General features: G+C 59.3%; 1 protein-coding gene across 1 annotated transcript in view; it reads left to right on the top strand.

The window, feature by feature from the left end:
• The window catches only part of KIAA0930 (KIAA0930 ortholog), a 44166-nt gene extending 30522 nt beyond the window's left edge, over nucleotides 1-13644 (top strand). The window contains exons 3-10 of the mRNA XM_052639837.1: nucleotides 736-861; nucleotides 964-1041; nucleotides 1271-1372; nucleotides 2684-2824; nucleotides 3327-3521; nucleotides 6155-6317; nucleotides 7330-7488; nucleotides 7915-13644. Coding sequence (XP_052495797.1) covers nucleotides 736-861; nucleotides 964-1041; nucleotides 1271-1372; nucleotides 2684-2824; nucleotides 3327-3521; nucleotides 6155-6317; nucleotides 7330-7488; nucleotides 7915-7955 — 1005 coding nt within the window. The 3' untranslated portion in view covers nucleotides 7956-13644. The remainder of the gene's footprint in view (nucleotides 1-735; nucleotides 862-963; nucleotides 1042-1270; nucleotides 1373-2683; nucleotides 2825-3326; nucleotides 3522-6154; nucleotides 6318-7329; nucleotides 7489-7914) is intronic.
• Nucleotides 13645-14777: the final 1133 nt, after the last annotated feature.

Raw genomic sequence — 14777 nt, 5'->3', positions numbered from 1 at the left:
TGGGAAGAATGGGGTGGCTGGGGACCCACAGAGAGGAGGAGGCGGCGTCTGGCTGGAATGTTGTAGGTCAGAGCGAGGGGATGACGGTGGATAGAGGACATTTGAAGGGAGGGGTGACCCAGCACACGCATGACAGGCCCCGCCGGGGTGGGTCTGCGGTGTCTGGAAGGCAGCAGGCGGCGGAGACCCCACCGGTCTGGAGGTGCGAGGTGGACGGGGCGGGGGAGGAGGGAGATCACACAGCTGCTCCCGCGCAGCCTCCCAGCCCGCCTTTGCTGCGAAGAGCAGAAAGGAAAGCCCCTGGCCGGCGCGCCGTGGGCGCTGCTGCAGGGCCTGCGCACTGCGGGCTCTCTGCGGGCTCTCTGCGGCAAGCCCGGCCGCCTCCCGCCCCCTCCTCATCCAGCCGCCCCGCCGAGCCGGTACCCAGTTGCCGTAGCAACCCGAGGGCCTCCCGATCGCTCAGCTGGTGTAGAGGGTGGCTGGCTGGACGGGCTGCCTGTGGGCTGGGCCAGGATGCTGGGATCCCCCCGCCCTGCTGGGAGGCCCTAGGGACGACCTAGGTGGGAGGCTAGCTCATTGATGAACCCCCGGCGTCGTGAAGCCAGAGAAGCCAGGAGGGAGATTGGAGTCCACGCCCCGTGTGCGAGGGGCCAGTGAGGAGAGGATGCCCCCGGGGCGGGGGACGCGGTGGCGGGGGGCCGGTGCGGGGACTCACCTCTGCCCTGGCCCTCGCAGCTGGCGGAGGCCGAGCCCGAGGTGGAGGTGGAGGTGTACCGGCGGGACTCCAAGAAGCTGCCGGGCCTCGGAGACCCGGACATCGACTGGGAGGAGAGCGTCTGCCTGAACCTCATCCTGCAGAAGGTACCGGGGGCGTGCGCAGGGCTCCTGGCGGCGGGGGCGGGGTGCTCGAAGGCCCCGGGGCACAGCGGAGCCCTGCACTCCTCTGTCCCGCGTCCCTTATAGCTGGACTACGTGGTGACCTGTGCTGTGTGCACGCGAGCCGACGGCGGGGACATCCACATCCACAGGAAGAGGTCCCAGGTGAGCCTGCGGGCGCCCAGGGTCCCCCTCCTGCTGCCCTGCCCCACAGGGAGGCTGATCACAGAATTTCCCTGCAGCCCTGGGGGCCTGGGTCCCAGCGGCTCCTGGGGCCCTGGGACCCTGGGACCCCGACGATCTGTGCCTACCCTACCCCAGCGCGTGGCTCCGGCCCGGGTGCAGGACACGGTGGGGGTTTCACTCAGCCCCCTCCAATCTTTTTTCCTTCCAGCAAGTGTTCGCGTCCCCCAGTAAGCACCCCATGGACAGCAAAGGGGAGGAGTCCAAGATCAGCTACCCCAACATCTTCTTCATGATCGACAGCTTCGAGGAGGTGGGGGCTCTGTCTTGGTCTGGCTCCGTGTGTCAGGGGATGTGACCCTCCCCCCCCCCCGAGTCACCCGTCAGGCCTCACACGCCTTCAGGAAGGAGGTAGGGGCAGGGCTGGCCTCCTGCTCTCCCTGCTGCTTCCTTGACTCAGGGCAAATGAGTTCACTGGGCTCCGAACCTCAGTGTTCTCATCTGTAAAATGGGCGTCAGGGTTGAAAGATCAGAGAGCTCATGCATGGGAGGAGGTGTCATCAAGTCCTGCAGATCGCTGCCCGGGCAGGAGGGATGGTTATTACCACCCTTGAATTCTAAATGAGGCCTCCACACCTTGGGATCCTAGGATGCTACGATGGGCGGGGCTCCGGAAGTTACAAAACTGGGGCCCGAGGCAGCTCACTCGACTGGGAAACGCAGGGTGCTGGGAAGCCAGCTGCGCCCCCTGGCCACCCTGCCGGCTCCTGTCCAGCCATCCTCCTGTCGAGGTCTGGGCAGTGGAGCTGTTCCCCCCACCACCCGCAGTGAGGGCCGGCGGGGGGGTGGTTGGGGGGAGGGGGGGCCCCTGGAGCACTCATGAAGGGTGGGGTGTGGGCTGCAGGTCGATTCTCGATTTGGTTGGCGTCTTGAGCATCTCAGGTCAGGGAGCTGAGCGCCCTCTCCAGACTCACACAACTCGTCCACAGCAGAGCTGAGATTGAAGCTGGAGTCTGGACGACCTCAGAGCTCAGCCTGCACACGGCCCCCTGCCCCAGCCATGGGCAGTGACTCTGGCGGGGGCGGGCTGTCCAGTCCCTTGTAGGTGGTCACCCCCCCGCACCCCCACCCCCCGCAGGCAGGCAGGCTGTGTGGCTTCTGAGCTGGTGCCCACACACAGGCCCTGACAGCCGGGGCAGGGCTGGGGTGGGTGGGCTGCACACCCATATCTGAGGGCATAGAAGACACTCGAAAGCGGGCCAGACAGTCCCTGTGAACTGTTCTACTTCCTGGTGTCCCTCCAGTGGACACTGGGTGGGGAGGCGCATCCTCTTCCGGTCCCAGAGTCGCTTATGACCTCGGCCACTTGTAGACGCTGCCCCTGCCCACGGGTGGGCTGTCGTTGCTGTGTGGGTCCCCGTGGAGTGGAGGCAGGCCTGGGGGCCTTGGGCAAAAGCCTTCACATCTGTGGCCCAGTATTCTCACCTGTAAAGGGGGAGTTTCCAAGCAGCCCTCCCTGGGTCAAGGAGCGGGGCGGGGCCGGGGGCGGCTGGGAGCCGTGCCGGGGGCGGGGGGCAGCCGACCGGTGCCATCCCCGCGTCCGCTTCACGCCCCGCCTCCCCAGGTGTTCAGCGACATGACTGTGGGGGAAGGGGAGATGGTCTGCGTGGAGCTGGTGGCCAGCGACAAGACCGACACGTTCCAGGGGGTCATCTTTCAGGGCTCCATCCGCTACGAGGCGCTCAAGAAGGTGTATGACAACCGCGTGAGTGCAGGGTGGGCCGGGCCCAGGAGCCCCCCTCTCTGCCCTCGCCCAGCTCTGCTGTACCTGCCCCGAGCCAGAGCTCCTGCAGCGCCCCCAGTGCCCCTCCTAGGCAGCTGGGGCCTGGGTCACGTGGTGCTTCTCCCAGGAGTACCCTCCTGGGACTCTTGGTCCCGGACAGATGGGACCGAGAGGAGAGGCGTCCAGGTGGACAAGTGCCCTGCTGCTGCTGAACACTGCCCCGGGGTGTCCTCTCTGGATCCCGGGGCAGGGGATGGGGAGGCGGCCTTGGTCCCACCATCTAGGGTGTCAGACAGGGATGCGAGGGTCCCGGCACCACCCCCGCCTTGTGGGCGAGCCCGGGTCAGCCAGGGCTGGGTCTCCCCAGAGTGGGGCTGGAGGCCCTCAGGGGCTTCTTAATGGAGGGTCCGCCTGGCTGCTGGAGCCCCCAGGGACCGGGCATCCCCGCCTGCCTGACTCTGCGCCCCCGCCTGCCCTCCCACAGGTGAGCGTGGCGGCCCGCATGGCCCAGAAGATGTCATTCGGCTTCTACAAGTACAGCAACATGGAGTTTGTGCGCATGAAGGGGCCCCAGGGCAAGGGCCATGCCGAGATGGCGGTCAGCCGTGTGTCCACAGGTGACACATCCCCCTGTGGGACCGAAGAGGACTCTAGCCCGGCTTCACCCATGCACGAGCGGGTAAGGCTGCGCAGCTCGGGGAGGGCCTCTGCCCCTCCCTGAGGCCCGCCTCCCACCGCCTCCCTGGTCCTTCCCGCCCCCTACCCCCGGTGAGGTAGGTGTCATGGTCCCCAGCCTTCTGGGGAGGAGGCCGAGGTTCAGAGAGGGCAGGTGACTGGCCCAGGGTCACACAGCAGGTTAGTGCCTGGGCCCCGAGCTGCCACGGCGGCGGGGCTCAGCCAGCGGGGTCCCAGCGCCTGCCTTGGTGGACCTGCTGGGCGAGGGTGGGCACCCGAGCGGCCTTTCCAGGGGGTGAGATGGGGACAATGATGGATGAGCTCCAGGAGGGTTGGCCGGAGCCTCAAGACCCTGGGGCCCCCCGGCTGGTCTCTGCCGGGGCTGCTTGCCAACCAGATGCTGGGCGCTGGAACTGCTGGTGGCCGCCGCAGCCGTGGGCTGGTCCGAGCCTTCCTGTCTGTAGAGCTGGGCAGTCCCAGGCCTGCCGGGGTTCCTTGCGCTGCCCCCTGCCATGTGGCTCACACAACAGCACTGAGCCCCTGAGCCCTTTCTAGGCCGCTGTCCCTCCCTGGGGCCGGGAAGCTGAGCTCAATGGCAGCCTTATTCCCAGAGCCTCTGGGGTGGTAGGCGGGGGCAGGGCTCAGGCAAAAGAAAATACCCAGCCCGTCGGCCGCGTTGGGGGCTCCAGAGGAGACCGGGGATCTTGAAGGAGGAGCGCACCCCCCCAGGCGTCTCCAGGAGGGGCTGCGGGGTGGGCCGCAGTCCGGGCACTGTTGCTCGCGTGAGCTGGGACAGGTCTCTCCTCTCTGAGCCTCAGTTTGCTCACCCGGAAATGGGGTGAACACACACCGGCCTCCCGAGGTGTTGGGGACTCAGGAGCCAGGGCATCAGGGGCCCTGCCGGGGGTGGGGCCGGCTGGGGCATCTGCCTGGAGAAATGGCCCCCGAGCGTGAGGGTCCTGTGTCCCCGCTGGCGCGCCTGCGGTCAGGGAGCCGCGCGCACTCTGCCACTCACTCTGTAAGCGCACCAGCACACGCCCTCCAGGCAGTCAGGTGGCACTTTTCTTTCTCTTGTTATCTCTTTTTTTTTTCTGCTTTGAGTTTCCTGCAGTGAATGTGTTTTGTAAGCAGAGCAGAAACAACAAACGCTCTCTTTCTGTGATGATGGGTGAGAATTCTGGGCAGAGGCCTCTGTTGTCTTGGGAACAGAGACCGTTTGTCTCTGCAATAAGGAGCCTAATCCCCCTTGGTCCTCAGGTGCCCACTGAGGCTAACAAATGTGTGCATAACAGCCCTTGTGAAGAAGTGGGCTGGGCTCGGGCCGGACAAACCTGGGTGCCAGTTCTGGCCGCGTGCTTGCTGACAGAGAGGCTACTGGACCCGTCCGGGCCTTCATCTTCCCATCTGTCAAATGGGGGTGCTGCTCTTTCTCTCCCAGGGTGGCCGTGGCGGGTGGAGGAGACAGTGCCTGGGAAAGCCCCAGGCCTGCAGCAGCAGGGGGAACCTAGGGTCAAGGGGAGGGGCCTGGCAGGGTCCTCCCAGTGCTGCTCGGGCCCCCTGCCTCTGTGCTCGCTGCCGCTTGCGCCCCCCTTTCCCAGAGGGGTCGTTTGTAACCAGCGCATGACAAATGGGAACTCTGTGTATTGTGGTTTCTGGTGTTTGTTTTTCTATCTTCTAAAAACCTTCCCCGGCTTGTGGGAGGACCGTCTGGAGCCCAGCGGCCGCCGGGATCCTGGTGGATGTCGGAGCCATGACGAGGAGGCTGACGGGGCTCCTGAAGTTTCAGTCCCAGCTCACCTTGTTCCTCAGATTCTTGTTTGCATGGGGAGGAGGGAGGAGATGGGCCACGTTCCCTCTGCCTGGAACGCCCTTCCCCCCCTTCTTCACCTAGCGAACTCCTACTCGTCCTTCAAGACCCAGCTCAAGCAGCATCTCTTCCGGGAAGCCTTTCGTGATTTCCCAGGCTGTTGATTCCTTTTGCCTCTGTGCTCACCTGTATCTTGTGCTTCCTTTTTTTTTCTGTCTTTAACAACCAACATTCAATGTGTGGTTGTCAACTTTTGGGTCTCTCGCCCCCCACCCCCGGAAGACTGTGAGCTCCTTGAGGGCAGGGACCCCAGTCATGTGCTCCCCTGAGTGGGTGTGGAGAATGGTTGGTGATGGGCAGCGTGGTTAGAAGAGAGGAGAGCGGGAGATGGAGGGGTGGAATGTTTGACCACTGTACTTCTGTGGAAGGACGCTGGGGGAGAGAGGGGACAGGAGATAAAAGCCAGGAGAAGAAATTAGAGGGAAGAGCATAGCCTTAGGGGCAGAAGCCCTGGGGTACAGCCCCAGCGTGGCCACCGTCTGCTGAGTGACCTTGGCCCCGCCAGCGTGGCTGTCCTGCCTCAGCCGGTTCTCACGTCGAGGGTGGTCGGGAAGGTTTGGTGGATTCAGCAGCCAGGCTTGCTCTGTGCTCGGATGACCCCTGGCCAGTGGTTGCGGCCCCAGGAGGGCAGCCGGGTTCTTCCCGGGGTGGAGCTGGTGGCCGGCGCCCGCCGAGCCCCAGGCCGGCTGCGTTCTGCGGGCGGGAGACTGGTGGGCGCCGGGCCCCCCCAGGTTGGCGGGCCGCCCTGGTGACATGCTCCTTGTTCCCAGGTGACCTCCTTCAGCACACCCCCCACCCCTGAGCGGAACAACCGGCCTGCCTTCTTCTCCCCATCTCTCAAGAGGAAGGGGCCCCGGAACCGGATTGCAGAGATGAAGAAGTCTCACTCGGCCAACGACAGCGAGGAATTCTTCCGGGAGGACGACGGGGGAGGTGACCCTGCTGCTCCCCACTGCCCCCCGGCCCGCGGGGCCTCCTTACTCCCTTCTGCACATTCAGAGAGCCAGGGGGCTGTGTGCCAGCCCATCCTGTGTGGGGGTGGAGCTGTGGACAGACAGCAGACGGCCACCGAGGGGAGTCCCCAGCCCCAGCTCCGCGTGGCCGGCAGCTGGCACCTGACCTCAGGGGCTGCAAGGGGAGGGCCCTGGGCACGCGCGCGTGCTGCTCCCTCCCTCTGCGAGGTGCCCTGCGGCCCTGCCGCCTCCAGCGCGCTGTCCCTCGGGGCTCACTCGGCCTCCTCCCTGAGCCCGGGCCCGTCTGTCCGGCGGCCTCCTGGGCATCTCCACCCGGGTGTCTCTGCGGTCCTCGATCGCACCCCTATCGCTCGGTCCTCAGGCCCCCCTGCTCCCCTCTCTGCCCTGCATGGATCCCGCCGTGGGAGCGGTAAGGGCAGGGCCGTGTTTATCAGAGGGGCGGCAGGAGGCTGTTGGAAGAGCTTAGAGGGTCCTGATCGGCAGGACTGAGGCAGAGGGCCTGTTGGACGAGACCTTGGCTGGGGCCGCAGACCCCAGCCCGGGTCTTGAGCTGCTCTCGAGTGCGCTTGGGCAGCGCCGCCCTCCTGGGCTCCTTCCAGACCAGTGGGAAAGCGTCCATAGCGCCCACCTGCCTCCCCGGGCGGCCCACCAGCCGGGTGATGGTGCCAGGTCATCCCAGCTGTACCCCCGCGCCCCTCTGGGGAGAGGACCGGAGCGGGGCAGCCACGGGGTCCGGCACAGTGACAGGCCCGGGCCCACAGGGGAGGCGCTCCAGGACCGGAGCGGGGGCATCAGGGAGAGCCCCGAGGGGGGGACCAGGCTGGAAGGCAGAGGGGGCTGGGCGCCGCAGGAGGACAGTCAGGAGGAGGGTCAGTTGGGTCGGAGGTCGAGCTGGGCTGGGGAGGGGTCACCTGGGTGGGAGTCACTCTCCGCTCCTGTGGCCCGGGGCTGATGCGCCGTCTCCGCTGCAGCCGACCTGCACAACGCCACCAACCTGCGGTCTCGCTCCCTGTCGGGCACGGGGCGCTCCCTGGTCGGGTCCTGGCTGAAGCTGAACAGGGCAGACGGGAACTTCCTTCTCTATGCACACCTAACCTACGTCACTTTGCCGCTGCATCGGATTTTAACAGGTAACTCTGACTTTGGAGTGGGACCTCTGGGGGAACCACGGCCCCTAAAAGGTGCTCCTGTGGGCAGTGCTCAGGTGCCCACACCTGCCCCCAGAGGGGCTTCAGACCCCCAGCACGTGCAGGCTACTCAAGGGGCAGGCGGAGCTCGTGCTGGAGGGCCTGCAGGGCAGTGGCTCCGGAGTCAGGCTGCCTGTGTGAGCCCCGAGCCCCGAGCCCTTGCCCCGTGGTGCAGCCGCCCCAGGCGCGATCGTTGCCCGTTCCTGTCCAGAAGGAGGGTGAGCCCAGACCCGTGGGTCCCCGAGGGCTGGAAGAGCGCCTTGGGGGCTTCCCTCACAGATGGAGCACCGGGACGGTCCCCGTGCCCCTCTGCGAGCACGGGAGGGTCAAACCTTCCCTGTCTCCTCCACGACCCCCCTGCCACCCTAGACATCCTGGAAGTTCGGCAGAAGCCCATCCTGATGACCTAGCCGTGTGAGGAGCCCGCGCGGAGCCCCCAGCCCTGCCCAGTCCTGGGGTACTGCCAAGTGCCTACCTGCCCACCGCCACTGGGGTCTTCTGGGACCGCCCAGCACCAGAGCCGGAGCCAGGCGGGGCCGCTCGCCTCCCGGGGCCAGGGCCGACCCCACGAACACCAGCCCAAACTGAAGTGCCTCCTCCTCGTCCCTGCTGGCCCTGCTCCGGCCCCCGCGCCCGCCCACCCACCACCCTCAGCCTGTCTCTGGGGGGATCCTCTGCACCCCGAGGAGCAGACCCACCAGTAGGCCGCAAGAGAGCGAGGGAGCGGCCAGCGGCCAGCCCGCGGACCCGACGCTCACCTCCCAGCAGACAGCAGGGAGACCACCTGGCTGGAGCCGCGCCACGTGTCCAGCGCTCAAGGAAAACTGGTTTAAGATGTGGTGACGCTGATCCAATGAGTCAGTCCCGATCGTCTGTCCTCCCGGCTTCCTCGCGGTCGTCTTTAGATGGGTTTCCACAGGGAGCACGGCCGTCTGCTGGCTCTGCCCTGGGCTGGGAATACCTCACCCTGCGCCCGGCTCAAGACCGGCCCTCGTCCTGCCAGAATGGCCTTTGCTTCCAGCCAAAGAGCATCACCCACATAAACACACCTCCAACCCGGAGACGACCTATCTGCACCTCAGCTGGCGTGACCCGCAGGATTGGGGTCCTGAGGGCAGGAGGGAGGGGTCGTACCCAGACAGGAGAAGGGTGGGGTCTCCCGCCGGAAGGGTGGATGATGCGCCGTGGGGTGATGTCCTCCTAGAAAGGTTCCAGGCCGAGCCTCCGTCCTCTGGGGCCAGGGCAGGGGCTGGAGCGTCTCGTCTTCCCTGCTTTCCTGGAGCTCATTTTCTTTGACTGGGTGTGCCGGTCCCACCTCTCAGGCCAGTCACTGAGGCAAAGAGGCATTGGCTTCCCCGTGGCCCGGGGCTGGTCAGGCTTCCTTCCAGCTTGGATGGAAGGTTTCCATCTGCGGGGACACACCGTGCTCCTCTCAGAACCAGGAGTCTCCCCAGGAGCAGAAACGTCGCTCTTGCTGTTTCCCACGGGATAAGCCGTCAGCTGGGTCTCTGCTGCTCTGTGCGCGCCCTCAGGGGTATCCGAAGGGTCCCTGGTGTGTGGTTAGTGAACCCCTGGGGGAGGAGAGGGGAAGGAGGAGGGGCTCATGTTCCCGTCCGTTTCTGTCCTTTGCGCTCCAAGGGTTTGCTTCGAGCTCTGGGAAACGGGGACTCCTTTGGGGCTTCTCCAGATTTTGTACGCTGTTATTAAAAGCGAGCCACTGCATTTCATTCTGCCTCAGTTTGCCCACCTGTGAATGGGGCTGATACCACCTACCTCACTGAAGTCTCCAGGGTTCCAGCGCACGACCAGGTCAGGATGAGATGGCCAGTCATTCCGCATAGCTCAGCTCAGGTGATGGGGCATAGGAATGCTTTCCTCCCCCTCCCCGCCCACCCCAACCCTGTCACCCGGGCCAAGAAGGCGAGCAGTGAGGTCAGGGCAAACATTCTCGCCTCCTCTGACAGCGCCTGGCTCACCCATGTTCAGCTGCATCTCAGCTCCTCGCATGGTTTGACCATCTGACGTCCCAAAGCTGCGTCTTCCAGCCCCAGAGCGCTGGAGCAGAGCTTCAGGGAGCCGGGAGTCCAGCCAGGGTCCTGAGACGGGGGTTGAGTGTTCCCTGGGCTCCTTTCCTTCCTGGTTTTCTGGGATCTGAAGGCTCTGGGCCCCGACCTTGGGAAAAATGCAGTCCTGACTCATCTCCCGGGGGTGAGGTCGTTCAGCACACGTACAAGTGCAGGGCCCTCCTCGTCGTCAGCGGTGAGGAGCTGGAGGAGGGGCCTCCCACTGGGGCCAGGAATAGGCTCCCCTGTTAAGACACCTCGTAGGGTAACTGAGGGCCAACTGCAGGAAGCTTGTATGCGTGCTTTGCAGATCTTGGAAATGAGGGCCAGGGGTTAGCGATCACACCTCACTCGTAAAGCACATGAACAGACGCACAGCATGGTTTGGCTGTTTCATACCCAACGTTGAGGAGTCCCTGGCATATGCAGGCACTATGCTAGACATTTAGGTGCCATCATCACCCCCGTCTTGGAGACGAGGAGGTGGCCACAGGGAGGTCAGGTGAGCTGCCTGAGACTGGACAGTGAGCTGAACGACAGGAGCACAGCCCAGGCATCCGGCCCCAGTGGACACGGAGCTGCGGCCCCCTGCCGCCCCAGGACGGACACAGGAGCTGAGCTTTCTCAGTCTTAAACCCTCCGGGGGTACTTCTGACACTTGTTCTAAACAAGCCTAGAGGCGTTTGGTCACTAGGCAGTAAGCCGTTCTGAGTTTTGCTTTCTTCAGTTGCAAATGACTTCAGTAACAGAGTCAGAGAGGCACGTGACAGCTGGAACCGGGCCTCCAACGTCCCGGGGCGCCTCGGTGTGGCCACACCTCACTTCCTGTAAGGCCATCTTTCATTTTCCAGGAACATGCCTGGCTTATGTAACAAGGAGGCGGCCAGAGCGTGTGGGAACTGGAATTCAAGTCCGGGGTTCCTTTGAAGAAGCCTGTAACCTTTAAGCTTTTTAAGGACATTAGTAAGGAAGTTCCCTTCTTTCCAGTGAAACGTCTTGGTTCTATAGTCTGGCCAGGCCCTGTGGTCCCTGTTTGCGTCTCCCAGCGCCTGAGGGTTCAGGCGGCGTTCAGTCTCCATCCCAATGTCTGATAGAAGGAATTTTCAGTTGTCTGTGAAAACAACTGAGCCTTGTTACTTCAAAAGAATATTATTTAAAACAACTATCATTTAAAACATTAGGTAACAGAGAAGTTGTCAAAGACAAGCAAACTATTCTATAGCCAGTCAACTTGGAGATAGCGTGGATTTTCTGGTGAGTCAGAGCCTTGCTAATATTTGGGCTTTTCAAGGACTGTGAGCAAAGCGTAAGAAATCAACTAGGTTTCTACCAAAGATGCTAATGACAGAAAGGCATGTTCCTGATGTGATTTTTTTTTTTTTTTTCAAAGAATCTAGCTAGAATCAAACCAGGATCTCTTTTTGCTATTTTAATCACATAAACTAGTCAGTAAACATTTTTGAAGAATGATGTGAAAACATCATTTTTTTTTTCTGTTAAAAGACATTCCAGAGGAAGTCCCTATGCAGTTACTATTGTCTAATGACCAACATTTGAAAAACGTATTTGACATTATCATAACACAGGCGTTTTAAATTGCTGGCCAAATTTTTAAGATTTGTAGATAAAACTGTCAACTTACACCATGAATAGATTCCACTCTGATAATTCTGTTCAGTTTTCCAGTGTAGCTGGAATTTAGTTTCAAAAGCCAAGTGTCTTTTGACAGTTCATGGATTATTCCTGTTCAGTCCTTTTCTCTCCTGAGTATCAGAAAGCAGAGCTGTTTCTCTTTGAAAGGTGTCCGCCCTAGTGGGACAGACTCCAGCAGGGATGCGATGCTGGCCCAGGTCGGGCCCCAGAGCCGGGGTGAAGCAGCGTCTGGGGGCATCAGCTGTCATTTGGACAGGGCTCCTCTCCGGCCAGAGTCCCGTCCCATCCTCCCAGGAGCTGGGTGCTGGGGGCACCGTGGCTTCCTTCCCTTGTCCCTGCTCACGGACTGACTGGGCGCTGACATGGCCATGGGTAGAAAGGAGCCCTGCAGCCCTTCCTTCGTCTGAGCCCTGGGGCACCACACGGAAGCCAGGTCCCTTGAACACCGAGTGGCCCGGGGTTGGGTTCAGAGTCCATGGCTGGCAGAGCCTCGGGAGCGGAGGCGGCCGGCCTTGTGCAGGCGTTTGTGTTTACAGTTTGCTACCCTGCCCGAGGCAGGCGGGCATCTTTGCGGCTGCGGCTCCAGCCCTGAGCTCAGCAGGTCAAAACCCACAGTGATGCTCCAGCTCCACTGCGGGCATCCAGTCTCTCATTCCCCCACTTCCTGAAGGTTGGGCGATTTAGGTGTAAATAGTAATCTTTTATGGTCTCCAAACGGATTCTATGTGTGATGATATGTAAACCTGCAAAGAAAACCTGTGGAGGTTTTTCATGACTTTGAGGCTCAATTAAAATGATTTCTACAAAGTCTATTTTAGCAGAAACACAACGGCATACTTTGACTGTGTTAGGATCTGTTGGTGGTATTTCCATAAGCACTGTCAATGGCTTCGGGATTAACCATCTTCCACATACAATAGGAATAATTTCTAAGCAGTAATTGTGGTTGGCTGTTAGCTGTGCTTTATGACTTTGCATTTCTTTTGAAAGTTGATTTGCATGTTGGGTATTATTTATTTCTTCTCTATTGAATCTGTACCATTATTTTTTTCTCTAATGGGTGTTTTGGATTAAATACGGATACTACTTCAATGTGTTAACTTGCTGATTGAATCTTAATTTTTTCCCCCGGAGATGTCTTAACATTTGGAGCTTTGATACAAGTTACTCTACTAAATGACAAGAAGGCACGCCCCAGCTCTGGCGGGCCTGGGAGTTGGCAGGGAGGTCTGGAGGCCAGCAGCTAGAATGTGCTCAGATGCTGTATTTGTAGAATGAAATCACAGATATGCTTTAGGTTCGGCTTTTGGCCCCTATAAAGCAGTATATACCCTTTCAGCTATAAAATTTCCCAAGCTTTTGCTAGAGAACCTCTTAAAAGGCCCTCAGAGACGTGGGAAAAAGACTAGAATAAAAGTCAGGAGTCCCAGGTTCAAGTGCTGGCAGGCTCCCAACAAGCGACTGGTCTTCTGGAAGGTAGTTTTTGGACTGTGGCTCTCTGTTGCCTCCTAGCTGTCAGGTAGACACTGAGACTGTTCACAGCCCCCACAGGCCAACTCCACCAGCGCCGCCACCTCCAGGTTCTGTGGAAGGAAACTGCTCAGGCAGCAGGCTCTTTCTTTCCACGGTTAGGTGATCTCTGATGTCATGAGGTCATGGGCAAAAGGCCTAGACACCACAGAAAGTTAAAACAAAAGGTGGGGGCGGGGGGCAGTTGGGAGGAACACAATCAGGAAGTAGGGTCATCACTTCAAATGACATCTCCTAGAAAGTCACTGCATTAGAAACGCAAGCCAGGATCCTCAGAACTGGCGTCACCAAGGGCAGCCTGTACCTAGGAAGATGTGCAGATGGTGCTTAAAGAGGAGGCAGTTTAGTAGGTAAGGGAGGACTTCCTCTTCATCCAGGCAGCCTGCTTTCTTGTTGACTCTCTGGAGTCTCTAACTTGGAAGCTGCCTGCGGTAGCTGTGCCCTACTAACCGCCTGCTCTCGAAGGCTACCTCTGTCCCCATTCTCTCACTCTGACATAGATGCGCTTTAGGAACCGCTGTCGTGCCCTAGCTTGGAAAAAGAAAAGTTGACTAGAAGGGAAAACCTTGGGGAATTTTCTACCGGGAGGAGGGGTAAACGTATAATCATCCATACAGTACCACGGTTCATTGTATATATACATGTTGAATGTGTAAACACCCTGTACTCTGCGCTCAATTGTTAAAATGACAGGACAGTTGGAAAACTTCTATGAGGAAGGAAAATATTTGTTTTGGGGATGATCAGACAAAAGATGTCTTTTCCTTTGCTTACAGCTTTATTCAGTTCTTTCCTGACTTGGCCTCCACGTAAGCCGAAAGGCTTAACAAGACACTTTTTTCCTGTTTGTGGGTTAAGGAACCTGACTTTAATAAAACAATGAGACTGCTCCATTTGAAACATCATGGTTTTTAGTAAACTAGTGGTTATATATTTTTAAAATTAATTTTTATTGGAGTATACTTGCTTTACAATGTTGTATTTCTGCTGTAAAGAGAATCAGTTAACACATGTACACATTTCCACTCCTTATAGATTTTCTTTCCCATTTAGGTCACCACCCATCATTGTAGGGTTCCCTGTGCTAAACAGTAGGTTCTCTTAGTTACCTATTTTATACGTTGATTACATTTTCAATAAACCACTTTGTTAAAGAGATTTTAGACAGTTTCAGAAACCAGTGAAGCTTGGTCCGGGCACACACATACCTTCAAGACACACTGCAGGGAGCCCCAGGTGGCTGTTCCGCCAACAGGCTCCATCTCCTTGGGGTTTTCTGAACTGTGAAGAACCGCCACCTACCTTCCCAGGTGCAGTGAAGCTAGACTGAGACATGTACAAAGGCTGGTGTAGTTCCAGGAAGCTATGATGATCATTGTACCAAAAGGGCATTTTATAGGTTATCTTGAAACAAGAGTCATAAAAGAACACAGATGTAGCCCACTGGTCCTCAAATTTGACGTGAGTCCGAAACAGCTGTTAAAATCCAGACGGCTGGTGATAAAATGTTCTGGAATTCTTGCTAACAGTGGTGATGGGTGTGCAGCTCGGTGCATAGACTAGAAACAGCTGAGGAGAATTCTACAGTATGCGAACGACATCTGCCTCTGCTTCGGCAGGTGCAGGGTGGGCCCCCAAGCGTGATCCTGTCAGGGCCCTGGGTGCTGCTGCCGCTGCCCTCAGGACCACCCTGCAGGACCACCGCCCCAGCCTGGCCATTCAGCTGAGCGCCTGAAGCAGGGCCAGCGTGGCTGCAGCGTGCTCTTCCTCTCTAGACAGTACCTGCACTCAGCGTCTTCAGTAGTTTCCACGACATGTTGCCAGCGCAAGAAAACCATTTTGATGGGTAACTTAGTCTTTGTAATAGTTTTCTTGAACAGAGACACCTCTTATTAAATAAGCTAAGTGAATAACTCAGAAATGTTTTAGAAATATGAACCTTACTCTAAATTACTGTGTTAATGCCTTAGTAGTGATTTCCTAAAT

This window comes from Budorcas taxicolor, chromosome 5, assembly GCF_023091745.1.
Source record: "Budorcas taxicolor isolate Tak-1 chromosome 5, Takin1.1, whole genome shotgun sequence".
NCBI lineage: Eukaryota > Metazoa > Chordata > Mammalia > Artiodactyla > Bovidae > Budorcas > Budorcas taxicolor.
This window is presented reverse-complemented; position numbering and strand designations above follow the sequence as displayed.